The sequence below is a fragment of the Ursus arctos genome, unplaced genomic scaffold (assembly GCF_023065955.2).
Source record: "Ursus arctos isolate Adak ecotype North America unplaced genomic scaffold, UrsArc2.0 scaffold_18, whole genome shotgun sequence".
Classification (NCBI taxonomy): Eukaryota; Metazoa; Chordata; class Mammalia; order Carnivora; family Ursidae; genus Ursus; species Ursus arctos.
This window is the reverse complement of record NW_026622852.1, coordinates 40035836-40050092: the sequence shown is the minus strand read 5'-3', so window position 1 is coordinate 40050092 and position 14257 is coordinate 40035836. Positions and strand designations below refer to the sequence as shown.

The following is a 14257-nucleotide window of genomic DNA, read 5'->3' as shown; positions in this document are numbered from 1 at the left end:
ACCTGCTTTCTTGGGTGCCATTTGGTCTGAATAGAAGTGTCAGTGGCTGCCATCTCTCTTAGGCATGATGGGAATATCTGTGACAGGGCCATGTGCCAGGCCAGACCCCCATGTTATGGGGTTAAAAATCATTACTAAGAAGGCTTCAGCGTATCACACGGATGTGGGGGTAAGTCTGTTTCCAGCAGCTGTCTTGCTCTGCGAAAGCTGTTGGGGACAAGATTTGGAAGAAGGAGTTGTTACAGAACTCTCCCACACTGATTTGAATGCTCCTTTATGCCACCTTTTCTCCTGAGGTTTTAGCTAACTTCTAAGCTCAGTCCTATCAGGGCCTAGACTGGACGCCTTCACTGCGAGGCTCCCCAGATTTAATGGACCTGGACTTTGGGGTCATACATCCCACGGCTTGAATACTGACTCTATCTTTTACTAGTGGTGTGACTTTTGAACGTGACTGAAGCTCTTAGGGGCTCTTAAGCTCCATATTCATATCTATAAACTACATGAGAAGAAACCGTCTACCTTGCAAGGTTCTCTTTGAGGAATAAATGAGATAGTCTATATCTAATAGACTTATGTTTAGTAGGATTTTGATGAATGCTATTATGATTAAAATGATTGGGGTTTGAACAACATTCCCAGAATTCCCTGGTACTGGGAAAACTGATGCTAGTTTTTTGAGTCTATTACTCCACTTTCATCTACTTGGTGTGAGTGACTTCTCTTGGATAAAAAATGCAAAGATAATGTGTACCTGCCTTGTTATTTATACTTATAATTTACTGATGCCTCTTTCCTTCCTCAGGGGCTGTTATTCATATCAAAGGAACATTTATTGCATCTCGAACAATGATAAAGTAGTAGCAAGCTATCAGTGAACGATTATTTATTGAGTATTTACTATGCAAAACATACTATTTTAAGGAGGCATTGTGAGGGTGCAGGAGACGATCAAATAAAGATTCTGTCCTTTACAGACTGGCCATATATTTGGGGAGACATAATATATTCACAGAAAGACATTAAACCCTCAAGCATGTGATGATAAATGGTAGCTATTCATACTAGTATTTAATTTAGGTTCTGAGCTGAGCATGTGCATAAAAATCAAACTTGGAACCTTGTAGAAGTGCGGATGCCAAGAACCCAGCTCAGTACTACTGATTCAGAAGAATTATCTCTGGGGGCGCCTGGGTGGCACAGCGGTTAAGCGTCTGCCTTCGGCTCAGGGCGTGATCCCGGTGTTGTGGGATCGAGCCCCACATCAGGCTCTTCCACTATGAGCCTGCTTCTTCCTCTCCCACTCCCCTGCTTGTGTTCCCTCTCTTGCTGGCTGTCTCTATCTCTGTCAAATAAATAAATAAAATCTTTAAAAAAAAAAAAAAAGAATTATCTCTGGGTAAGGGGAGAGGCTATGAGCCGCCAGCATGGGTGTTTTTCCAAAGTTCCCTAGGCAATTCAGATGTTCAGCTGCTGTTCAGAACCAGGTCTTTAATCCAAGCCACGCTAGGATCCTCTCTGTCTCTCCCCGAGGGACTATCCAACTTGAGTAGCTATGGTATGGGAACTCGCAGAGTCATGGTTGCCCACACTGGCATCTCCCTGAGTCTCTCAACCACAGCCCCTAGAGACTGATCTCTCATCAACTCCCAAATTAATATTTTTGGTATTAATTTTTAAAAATCTTATATTTTTGCATGCCTTTCATTATTCTGGGTCACGTCCAAGAACAGAAGCCAATTTAAGTATCTTCTGTACTCTCATACCTTTAGAATCTGTGCTTCTCCCTTAATCCAATGATCTATCACTGGGTTCCTTTCCCAACCTCTCCAATGTTCTGTTTACAATTCCAGCTTCAAGGTCCACAAACCTACATGAATCTATACCCTCAGTCTCTTCCCTGCTGTTCCCTTTATTTCCTGCTATAACTGAACCCTGGCTTTAACTAGAAGATATTTTAGATGTCAGCAGTGGCTGGCCAGCCTCATGAAACATCAACCACCTGTTCGGTTGGCTGCCCAGGTACACACAGATCTACTCATGTCTTGGAAAGTTTTGGGCTGGTTGATATGTCTAGAGGTTTGATGCTGGGAAAAACATGATGAGGGCCAAGAAGCCTTGTGTCTGGTAAACAAGTATAAAAAGGGAATAAACCCTCTGAGCAAATATGGGACTTGTGAGGTGGGCAGGTTTGGAGGATTTATGAAATGGTTCTGGTCCCGAAACTGCTCATGATGTGGATCTTCACTGACCAGAGACTAACTCTTCTTTTAAAATCTCAGAGCCGGGGCATCTGGGTGGTTCAGTCGGTTAAGCATCTGCCATCGGCTCAGGTCATGATCTCAGGGTCCTGGGATCGAGTCCTGCATTGGGCTCCCTGCTCAGCGGAGAGTCTGCTTCTCCCTCCCCCTCTGCTGCTCCCCCTGCTTGTTCGTTCTCTCTCTGTGTCAAATAAATCAATAAAAATCCTTAAGAAAAATAAAATAAAATCTCAGAGCCAAGTGACTGGTCCGGTGGGTTGAGCTGTTGTACTGACATTCTCATACGAGCATCAGTGACAACAGATGAAAACCTGCTCTGGGAGACCTCCCTCAGGGAAAGAACTCTGGGGTTCTGCACCAGACCAGGCATCCATAGCAGGATGGAGCCATGTGCAGGTCCATTCAATCCACCAGTTCTGTATCAGACGCTCATTTAAGAGAAGCTGCCTATTTCTAAGGGCAAGAATGGTTGATGGAGAGTTGGGAACAGATCATAGTATTTTCTCTGTTTTGAGTTCTTTATCTCAATAAATGTACTTATATTTTATTTTATTTTATTTTATTTATTTATTTTTTTAAGATTTTATTTATTTATTCGACAGGATAGAGACAGCCAGCTAGAGAGGGAACACAAGCAGGGGGAGTGGGAGAGGAAGAAGCAGGCTCATAGCGGGAGGAGCCTGATGTGGGGCTCGATCCCATAACACCGGGATCACGCCCTGAGCCGAAGGCAGACGCTTAACCGCTGAGCCACCCAGGCGCCCCTATATTTTATTTTTTTAAAAAAGATTGATGTATTTGACAGAGAGCAGTTGGGAGGGGCAGAGGGAGAGGGAGAGAGAAACTCAAGCAGACTCCATGCTGAGCACAGAGCCCAATGCAGGGCTTGATCTCACGATCCTGAGGTCAGGACCTGAGCTGAAACCCAGAATCAGATGCTTAACCGTCTGCGCCACCCACACGCCTCACACTTACATTTTAAAAGCCTGCATGTCAAGAGTGCCCAATTTTCTTGGCTTTCTCCAGATTGGGGAGAAAACTAAAAATCAGAATGAATACCAAAAGTTATATTTATTTTTTCTCTGTATTTGGGTGTAACTGGGACTCTCAGCTACATTTGGAATGGTTATGGCCTCCTTACGTTAGACTTATTATGCTTTCTCAAATAAAATTGTATCTGTGAAGTCCCCACGACTGCATGAGGAATTTGTCATGTTCATTTCTTCCCTTTGCCTCATTGTACTGAGTTTTTGAAATAATTTGGAATTTTATTTTCAAATTATTCCTTTATTTTAAAGATTTTTATTTATTTGATAGACAGCGAGAGAGGGAACGCATGCGGGGGGAGCGGGAGAGGGAGAAGCAGGCTCCCCGCTGAGCAAGGAGCCCAACACGGGGCTTGATCCCGGGATGCTGGGATCATGACCTGAGTCGAAGGCAGCCACTTAACGACTGAGCCACCCAGGCGCCCCCAAATTATTCATTTTTTTACACTGTTCCACTTTTCGTTGTAGAATCCTTTACTACTAGTTGGATCAAGCTCTGCAGTCACGTTTAAATGATTGGGGAGACTTAACCTGCACATCACGCTGATTTCATTGCTTGCTGGTGTATCTTCTAGAACCTGTCCTCCACTTTCCTTAGCATATTTATTCTGGTTCAGTTTTTTTTGTTGGTGGGCTGGAGTTTTTTTTTTTTTTTTTTTTTTGTTGTTGTTGTTGTTGTTTTCCCGGAAAAGTTAAACATACGGATTTTTAAAAATTGCAAAATACCTGAAGGTGACTTTCTTTTACTCTTACATGAAGTAGAGTTTGGCTGAGTCTAAAATGGTAGCATCACAATCCATTTCCTTCAGATAGTTTCTGTAAACATTCTAGTGTGTTCTAGTTGTCAGGGTTGCAGAGAAGAAATTTCATATCAATTTTATAATTCTAGGCTCGTCTCCCTCTATGCAGCTCATTTTTTTTTCTTTTATAGGAACATAAAGTGAATGTTTAGACTGTATGTACTTTCCCTGTTAATTTGCTTTTATTTATTTATTTATTTATTTTAAAGATTTTATTTATTCGACAGAGATAGAGACAGCCAGCGAGAGAGGGAACACAAGCAGGGGGAGTGGGAGAGGAAGAAGCAGGCTCCCAGCGGAGGAGCCTGACGTGGGGCTCGATCCCATAACGCCGGGATCACGCCCTGAGCCAAAGACAGACGCTTAACAACTGAGCCACCCAGGCGCCCCTGTTAATTTGCTTTTAAAAAGTTCAAAGATTTTATATCTGTTTCATTTAATAATCAGTTGGCAGCAAAACTACAATTACACTATCACCTACTTAGGAGTTTGTGATCTCATGATACAGAGGAAAAGGTACGTGAAAATCTTAATATTTAAAAGAACCCCAGGATGGATTCTTTCATTGACCAAGGCATTCTCCACAATGTAAATAATCTTATAATTGGAATATTTTCTATGTGTACATGTTTGTAAGTATCACTGAAGTCAGGCATATCTATTTTCTCTACTTCCAAACAGTTTTCTAGGTCTGCAACTGGATTATTTGATGGGATTCATGTTTTCTTTCTTTTTTTTTAATAATATTTTTTTATTATATTATGTTAGTCACCATACAGTACATCCCTAGTTTTTGATGTAAAGTTCATGACTCATTACTTGCGTATAACACCCAGTGCACCATGCAATACGTGCCCTCCTTAATACCCGTCACCGGCCTATCCCATCATGTTTTCTCTTTTCGCATATGAGGGGACTCTGTCATGACTAAATGTTTTTTTTTTTCTAAAATGTGAACTCTAGGGATAGAAGTTGGGGGTCATAACTAGTGCTGTGCTTCTTTCCCTTGCAGAGATCAAGTGTGGCCATCCTCCGCACGTGCGGCACGCGGTGATGGTGGGAAATCACAGCTCCAGCCCAGGCAGCGTGGCTCACTACGTCTGTGAAGAGGGCTTTGAGAGCCCTGGAGGAAAGGTCACTGCTGTTTGCACGGAGAAAGGCACTTGGAGACAAAGTACTTTGACATGCACAGGTATAGACTGTTCCGTGGAGCTCCTGTTTCCTGGAAGCAAACAGCCAGCAGGAGCCTGGGAGCTCCAGCCGTCCCGTCGCTGCGCCTGGCTCTGCCATTTACCTGTGGGGGCACCTGACTTTAGGTGTGTCAGCTGAATCCTGAAGATTTAGAGAGCGGATTGGGAAAATAAGTTGCATAGAAAATCTCACGCATCCATCTTCCGCAACTCACCTTAAATCACAGTGATTCCTGTCTCCTCTACTTGGCTGGCTGAGAAGTGTGTCTCCATGAACCATTTTCTCAGGGGGAGCATACCGAAAAGGCCTAACGTAGCCCACATTGGCAGCTTTTCAGAGAAAAGGTGGTATAATGGGTAAAGAGGTTTTTAGTGTTTATTTTTATATTTTTAGTTGTGGTCAGACACACACAACATAAAATTTACCACCTTAACCATTTTTAAATATTAAGTATATTCACACTGTTGTGCAACCCATCTCCAGACCCGTTTCATGTTGCAAAACTGAAACTCAGTACCCATTAAACAGTAACTCCCCACTTCCTCCTCCCCACAGCACCACCATTTTACTTTCTGTTTCTGTGGATTTTGACGAATTTTTGATACCTCACATAAGCAGAATCAGGTAGTATTTGTCCTGTGACCGGCTTACTTCACTTAGCGTAATGTAATGCAGGTTCTTCTGTGTTGTTGCAAATGGAGGGATTGCCTTCTTTTTCAAGGCCCAATAACATTCCGTCGCATGTATTTACCACATTTTGTTGACCCTTTCATCCACTGATGGACCCTTGTGTTGCGTCCACCTTTTGGCTATTGTGAATAGTGCTGCTGTGAGCGTGGGGATACAAATATCTCTTTGAGACCCCGCTTTCAATTCTTTTGGGTATATACCCCAAAACAGAATTACTGGTGAGAAGGGGGTCTGAGACATCGGTTCAAAGTCTAGCAGTGTCATATATGGGCCATGTGTCATCAGGTAAGGCGTTAGTTGCTCAGATCCTCAGTTTATTCATCTATAAAAAGGGGGAAATAAAGTCTTCTTTTCCTATTTCAGGAGTTATGGAGAGGGAATCAAATGAGATCATCTATGGGGAACATTTTGAAAAGTTTAAAGCACCATGTGCATGTTAGGTCTTTTACTGAAATTATCGGCCTGTCTTGAAGAAGGGCTTCTGATGAGTCACACGTATGCACTTCCGCACGCTTTAGTTCACGAAGGTGGGAGAAGGCAGTGACTCTGTTTGTGGTGGTTGGGCACATGGTGTTGAATGGCTCTGGGAATGTGTTTCTAGGTGTTGACTTGCTTGGCTCAAATGACAGATCTCTGAAGAGTGGAGTCTCACGGGAGCTTTGATCTGGGTCCCTGGTTTGACCTGCAGCAGAATTGTGGTAACATGCCTTGGGTCTTGCCGTTCAAAGTTTTCCATGGGAAAGTCTAGCCAGAGCAAGCAAAACATGGGGGCTGCTGGTGATTATTTGTCCCTAGAGCAACGGTTCCTAACCATTTGGGGCATAGGAATTTGGTGAAATCTATCAAATTGACTTAATAGATATCTATTTAGCATACACTGCGAGTGAGGTACTTTGCTAGACTCCACCTTCTTGGAATTTATGGGGCAACAGGGTAAACTGACTTTTCTCCAAAGAAATGCTCATACACATACATAGAACGTCTTACAAATTCAGGGTGTTCATGGACTTCCGTGAAATAGATGAAGACTTTAGCTCTGCTGCTGGTGGGACGTGTGCCACGTGGTTCCCACGTTGGGTCAGTAGGTAGAGACTGCAAGCATAGAAACAAAGAAGGGTAGCCGTGGGTGGGAACCCAGAGATCTAGTTCAGCCTGCTCTTGGAGAGTTCTCGTTGACTTACCCTACTTGCACAGAGGAGCAAGGGCAGTCCTGTAACTAACACCAGGGACTGCAGAGTTCCAGTCTAACTAGGGAAACTGAGAAGAGCTAATGCCATCTTGGACCAGACTGATGGCCATTCCACCCTGTTAGTGTGTCTCTGATGGCACTTCTAAAAATTATTTGGAGGCAGTGAGGCAGCTGTCTCATGGGATGCTGGACTAAACATCTGGGGAAGTGTTCCTGGCCCTGAAACACCTGTGGGGCCCCTTGACAAGAGAGCGGGGCACAGCTGCGGGACCCTCAGCCTTTTGCTTCATTGCTCAGGCTGCTCTGTTTCCACCGTTCAGAGTTCAGTGGGTACAGGGATTAGTCACTACATTAAAAACCAGTGGATCTGCATGGGGCACAGTAAGCTATTAATTAGCTGATGCTTGTAGAGCACTTTGAAGAACAAACATGTTATGTAACTGCTAATTATAATTACCGTCCTCAGCCTGCCACCTTTCACAAAGTCTGTGGCTCCCGCGGCAGCTGTTTCCTTGGGTTGGTGCAAGCTTTGATTTAAGGAGAGAAAAGGCATTTTCCCTGAGAGCTGTGATCTTTCTGGGAGGAGGCCTCCAGGCCCTCAATCAAGATTGGCAGCTAAATTCAATTTCCGCAGATAAAGGGGGTGATTTACATGCTGATTAATTCACGGTGCAGCGCACACACGATCTGGGTGGGTAGGTAGGGGAGAGGCTTCTGGAAATGTAGTGAGAAATGCTGATTAACATGGCTCTTGCCCAGCTGAACCCCCTGCTGCCTTCTTTACCCTGTTTTCCACCCATTTCCGCTCGCGTCTCCTGTACCGACTCCCTCTGTGTATTTTGTGTGTACCTTCTTCCATGTCCACGTCTGGGTTTTCCTCCCATCGTCTGCTTTTCTGCCTAACTTCTCAATGCCTTCTGCCTCGGCTCTCTGTTTTCATTCTGTTTACCCCTCTTTTTATACTTGAATGGTTAGTTCCAAATTGGGTGGAATAATTTATTTTCACTTTACCTGCATTGTTTTTAGTTAAAAATATTTTGGGAGGCCCTATTTCTTTGGATTAGCAGCACGGATCTGTATATGTTTTTTAATCGGGCGTGAATGCTGGCAAGGTGGTGGGACTTTTTTTTTTTTTTCTTTAAGGCCAGTTTGGACTGGAACCTCCAGACAGCTGAGCATTAGGCAACCATTTTAGTGTCTGGAAAAACCCCAGGTGGAAGCTTAATGTTTAGTGGGTTGGTTTACCTCAAGATCAAAGAGGCTGATTCATTCTTGATAAGACTGTCCCTGGCTTTCCTTCTGCTCAGGTCATTTGGCTTTTCATGTTTAGAATCCGAGTTAATAATTATAAGGTTGACGCTCACTCATGCCAGGCTCTTGGAAGGGTCACATGGCTATTGAAACACGGACTGTTTATCGGCTGGGATCCGTTCTGAGCCCCCGAACCCGACTCATGCCCGGAGCCCAAATGCCTCTGGGCGTCCTGGTAGTCTCTGCCCCTCTGTTGATCTTCCTTTTCAGCCTAGCGAGTGCTCACTTGCAGCCGTAAGGCAATTCAGATGGAAAACAAAGGTCAGCCGGAATAAATGGACACATGGATATAAATAGCCCCGTGGCTGGGATTTGTTTGAATATGTTTAGACTGCCAAGCATGATAGCTGCTGTTGGCTGTGTACCAACTTACAGGCCCAGGGCTCTGCTAGGGGTCTTCGTGCTTGGTTTCATTTTGTCCTCAGAGAAACCCTTGTAAAGTAAGTATTGTTATTTTTCATTTCATAGGTGAGTAATCTTGAGGCTCATTAGGCAACTTTCACAGGGTCCTTCAGTAACTAGTAAGTGGCAGAGACGAGATTTGGACTTCGGTCTGGACGCCTGAAAAGCCCACGATCTCTCTCCGACTAGCGTTTCCCAAGCTTGAGTGACTGAATTATTATTACCCTGATGGTGTCTGCCATAACAAAAGTATTATTTATTGAAGAAGTTTCTTTAAAAAACCTTATGTTTAAAATCATAATTTAAATTTATTGATCAAAGACACTTCGTAGTGGGTGTGATATTATGGGTTGGATGAACTATGTGTGTTTTTTTCTAATATACACAAAAGTCACTACAAGCAAACATATATGAATTCATTCACGTGCCCCAAAAAAGTCATCCTAAGATGTATAATGCATTGGAGGAAAGCACTCCTCTAAGTCCTGCCACTTCTACCTATTGTATGTGATTCTAAAGACTTAAAAACAGGAAAGGCAATAGAGCAGAACTGTTACAGCCAAGCAGGCTCTTATTCAAAGTAGTCCCTTTGATTTCAGTGATGCTGCCATTATCGGGATGTATCTGTTTGGTAATCTCTGTTTGGGAATTGCCTTTGGAAGTGGTTTATGAGTCATATTAGAAGACCAGTCACTTAACTCTTGAAATCAGATACTGTTTTTGACTAGCAATGACACTGAGCTTGACCATCAGCTTGGGTCACCTGAGCTTACGCTCTATGATCTTTTACTGTTTCCAAAAATAGAGAAAAACCGTGTAAAATTGGAAACCAAGAGAGTCTGCTGAATCAGTCCCTGTCCACAGTGGCACTCCTGAGAGTGGTGTGTGCCCACTGCCTCTGTCGCCTCCCACCCTACCTCTCTTCCCAGTCTACAGAAGGACAGTCAGGCACCCGGAGCCTTCACTCCACTGTAGCTCTCTCACCAAGGTCCCTAGTGACCACCTGTCAAATTTATGTTCTAGTTTCAGTCCTCAGTCCTCTTAACCTTTCCACAACATTTAGTATTGTTGATCACCAATCCATACCTTCCATCCATCCATTCAGTCAATCAGCCAAATAATAAATTTAAAAAAAATCTGAAGTATTCTCTTAGGTTCTGGGGATAGAGAGATAAACCTGGTCTTTGCTGTCATAGAACTTACATTCAGGAGAGACAGACACTAAATAACCAATTACAAAATTATTTAGTTATAGATGTGATAAGTGCTGCAGAGAAATGCTGGGTGCTAGTAGAATACTAAAACATATACCTATGTATATATATAGGTGTGTGTATATATATATATATATACATTTCTATACATGCACCCACCGCATCCAAAGCAAAGCAAAGGTACTTTATGACCCACCGAAGCTTTGGTTCCCCAGATCTAATGGAGAGTTCAATTGGATGGGGTGGGGGCCTCCATTTTTTTCTTTTTTTTTAATCCAGAGAGGCCTAAGTGTCCTCTAACTGGACAAGGCATAGGCCTGCTCTACCTACCTCTTCCCAAAGTCAAACTTTAGATCTCATCATGACGCTTTGGGCGCTCTGTCAGGGGGCCAAGAACCATGTGAGGGAAGAAAGAGGTGGAGATGTTCTCTGGTGCTGTGACGACCTGCTTCCGGTGCTCCTTGGGTCGGCGACGAGGAGGTTGTGGGGAATTGGTGGGAAGGAAGGAAGATAACTTTGGAGGAATCAGACTCTCCTTTACATCTTCTTTCCTTGACCTTGAGGCGTCCCAGCAGCCAGTCTCCTCCCTCTCTGCTGCTCTGTGTCCTCTGGTTTCCCCTTGGGTTCCATGTTTCTCACTTTCTGCCCTTGGGCTGCTCTCTGTGTCCTCCCTGGATGTTACCCCGCACCCACGGCGTCAACGACCATCCACACCTTGCTGACTTTCAAGGTGATTTTTTCACCTGGGTAGTCTGTAGATAACTCCTATCTAGCATGTTCTAAACACAGTTCGTTAGTCCTTTTCTCCCAAACCCGGGGTGCTTCCGCCTGTGTTTCTCAGGAGAACAGTACAAGGCAGTCCATTCAGACTCTCAAGTTCAAAGGCTGGCAGTCAGCGTAGACTCTGGCTGTTCCTTATCACTCACCTCCCGTTGCTTCTCCTTCAGAGTTGTCTCATGGCTTTACTACCCCTGAGGCCTCCTCTCCTCCTCTCTGCTGCGTAGCCATCACAGTGCCCCCAGCTCCTGGCCTTGGAGTCTGGCAGTTCTAGTTTTGAATCCCGACTTGACTGCTTGAACCCACGTGGCCTTTGGCGGGTTATGTAACTCTCTAAGCCTCAGGTCTAGAAAATGCACACAATAATATCCAGCTCGTGGGCTTATTTTAAATTAAATTAATTTTAATATATTTTCCCCCAGTTTTACTGAGAAATAATTGACCTACATCACTGCATAACTTTAAGGCACCCAGCGTGGTGGCTAGCTTATATGTGTTGTGAAATGATTATCATGGAGTTATTTTGAAGATTAAATAAATGGCACTTCTAAAGTTCTATACATACCATAGGTCCATAGTGATCACTCAATAAATGTTCACTGTTGCTTCTTATGACTGCTCTTCAAATGAGATCTGGTCTTTAAAGATCTATCAGCGTTTTGCATATTATTATCGCTGGGTAAACCGAATCCTGTTCTTATGATCTCCAGTTCTACTCCAATGTCTACTTTGCAAAACACCAGAATTATCTTTCTTAAAAAAAAAAAAAGTGCCATTGTTTTCCTGCTTTTAGCTACCCATTGCTCATAGGAGTAAGTCTGCACTTGGTGTGGCCAGCGGGGTCGTTCCCCATCTGATCCTGTCTTGCCTCCTTCTCAGAGCCCTGAATCTGCCACAGCCCCTTATGGTGACAGCCATTAGCCCTGCTGTCTGACTGCTCAGGTGTCTTCCCCACTCTTCAGGCATTCATCTGTCAAGGTCATGCCCTCCACAAAGCCGGCTTCCCCAAGCCCTCCAGTGAGAGTGGGTGGTTTCTTTCTCTCGACCCCATGGTCCTTGTGTGGAGCTTTGTTCTAAGATTTATCAAGTTGTAATTTCCCTGCTTATATGTTTGCTCCCTCCATTAGACAACATGTTCCTGGGGGAAGGACTTTTGTTCTGATCATCGTCACAGCCCAGTGCCTGGCATGGGAGGATGCTTGGCATTTGGTAATCATTCAGTGAATGGTGCCTAAAGAGCCCTAGAGTCAGTTCCAAAGAGAACTCCCAGAACTGTCTTTAGTTATCGGTACTGTTAGAATTAGGGTATCTCTTTTAAAAGGGCAGCATTTATGGGGATATTTAATATCTGATGGGTTTATAAAGCGGTCTTTCCAGCTGGTTTGTAGACACCTGGAGGGGAAAGCAACTGCATTTTGTTAAACTGCTCCTTGGGATGAGATAGCTGACATCCCTGTAATCAGATCTTGGTCCCATCTGTGCAAGAGAGCATGGCACAGGCAGGAGGCAGATGGCAATTTTGAGATGTCATTTGCTGTTGTCATAGAGAGTGAACAAGAAGGAAGGACAAGAAAGGAAACTTTCATGTCTCCTTTCTCATCTCTGCTTGGGTGGCAAAGGGGTCCCCAGTGAGAAGGAAATTTGCTCTACGGACAGTCAGAGACAAGGTGAGGGGTAGGCTGTTTCCTTTTCCTTCTGGACCAGGTGGTGAGTTAGTATCAGAGGGATGTGTGAGTGAACAGAGGAGTCCAGAGCTCTAGGGCCTTTGCAGGGCGATGGGGAGGGAAGGGGCCAGAGTATTTGGGGCTTGTTCAAGCTGATAAAAGACTGACGCCAGTGTTGTCGTCATGCTCCCCAAGGGGGTGAGCAAATGGGATCTTTGTATCTGGTAGGGTACCCATGTCCATAACTGGAGTATTTCTTTGATTTCATTTTATCTGTGCTCTGGGAGCAGGATTGATGTAGAGACCTGGGAATGATTTAGACAGCCATCAGTGACCCTCTGGTGTCTCTCCAGGAATTTGTCTGTTTTCCTTTGTCTGCCTGTCTTTATTCTCACTTGCTGACAGCCTGACCTGGGCTTACCCAAGACCCAGTAATGCTGCTGATGGATGATTTAGTAAAGATGTAAAATCTTGTATGGCAACGAGATCATCAGTAGACCAGGGTCTGTCTAAAGGTAGCACTGGTCCCGGGGAAAGGGGAAATGAGTCAGTCCTACAGGTGCCCGACATGCTGGCTCTTTCCCACGTTGGACGCTGAGAGGGGAGAGAGGGGGCTGAGTTGAGAGGAGGCATCTTCTGAGATGGAAATTATCTTTCTCACCCTTCTTGATGGGAGTCTTACCTCGAGTTTCCCAGAAAGCGGAGCTCGAGGCACAGGGCTTATGTTTATTACAGTGGGGAATGACATCCCGGGAGGCAGGGGTGAGGGGTGCGGTGAGCAAAGCAGGGAAGGAAAGAGAGCCAGTACAGTTCATTGGCAACTGTGACCTCAGAACCAAGGCCCTCATACGGTTTCCCACATTGCCAAAGTTATTACATGAAATACACACAGAATATTTAAAAGAAGCAGGACCACTTGAAGAAACCAGTGGCTTTCTGATAAATCAGAATTAAATGGCTGCAGTTAGAGGAGTCCCAGAAATATCCAGGGACCTTATGGAGAATGTATTTAGTTTACTCCAAGCCTCTCCTGAGGAATGGTCCCGTGTGGGGATGCGTGTCATTTCCCTCTTGGGAACAGCAGTGACCTGGAGTGACCTGGAAATAAGAGCATTCTGTCAGCCAGGTGGGGTGAAGCCGGAAACACATCGTTCCTCTGCAGCTACAGGGAAGACTCAGGGCGCAGCTCTGGGCCTCGCTCCATCCCACAGGAGTGGAATGCCAGTGGCATCCAGTGGCTTGCCAGGCCAATCACAGGTTGGAGTTCTTCGCTGTTCTCAAGCTGGTGTCTATCTATTCTTGTCCTCCAAGTCAGGTAATGGGCCAGGCTCATTCTTTTTTTTTTTTTTTTTAATGTTTTTTTTATTATATTATGTTAGTCACCATACAGTACAGCCCTGGTTTCTGATTAAAGTTCGATGATTCATTAGTTGCGTATAACACCCAGTGCACCATGCAATACGTGCCCTCCTTACTACCCATCACCAGCCTATCCCATTCCCCCACCCCCCTCCCCTCTGAAGCCCTCAGTTTGTTTCCCAGAGTCCATAGTCTCTCATGGTTCATTCCCCCTTCTGATTACCCCCCTTTCTTTATCATTCCTGATGAAGATAAGTGGGGTGATTGGCCCTGGGGCAGCTTGAATGGCCTGACCTGGTTTCTGAATCAGAGCATGAGTGGCGGTTAGCAGAGATGGGAGCTGCACAGAGAAG

The 14257-nt window shown here is 44.7% G+C and overlaps 1 protein-coding gene across 5 annotated transcripts in view; it reads left to right on the top strand.

Moving 5' to 3' along the window:
* SUSD1 (sushi domain containing 1) overlaps positions 1–14257 on the top strand; it is a 176582-nt gene that overhangs the window by 33963 nt on the left and 128362 nt on the right. For all 5 annotated transcript variants that reach the window (XM_057313680.1, XM_057313679.1, XM_057313678.1 and 2 more), the window contains one exon: positions 5120–5299. In XM_057313680.1, the coding sequence (XP_057169663.1) occupies positions 5120–5299 (180 nt within the window). The remainder of the gene's footprint in view (positions 1–5119; positions 5300–14257) is intronic.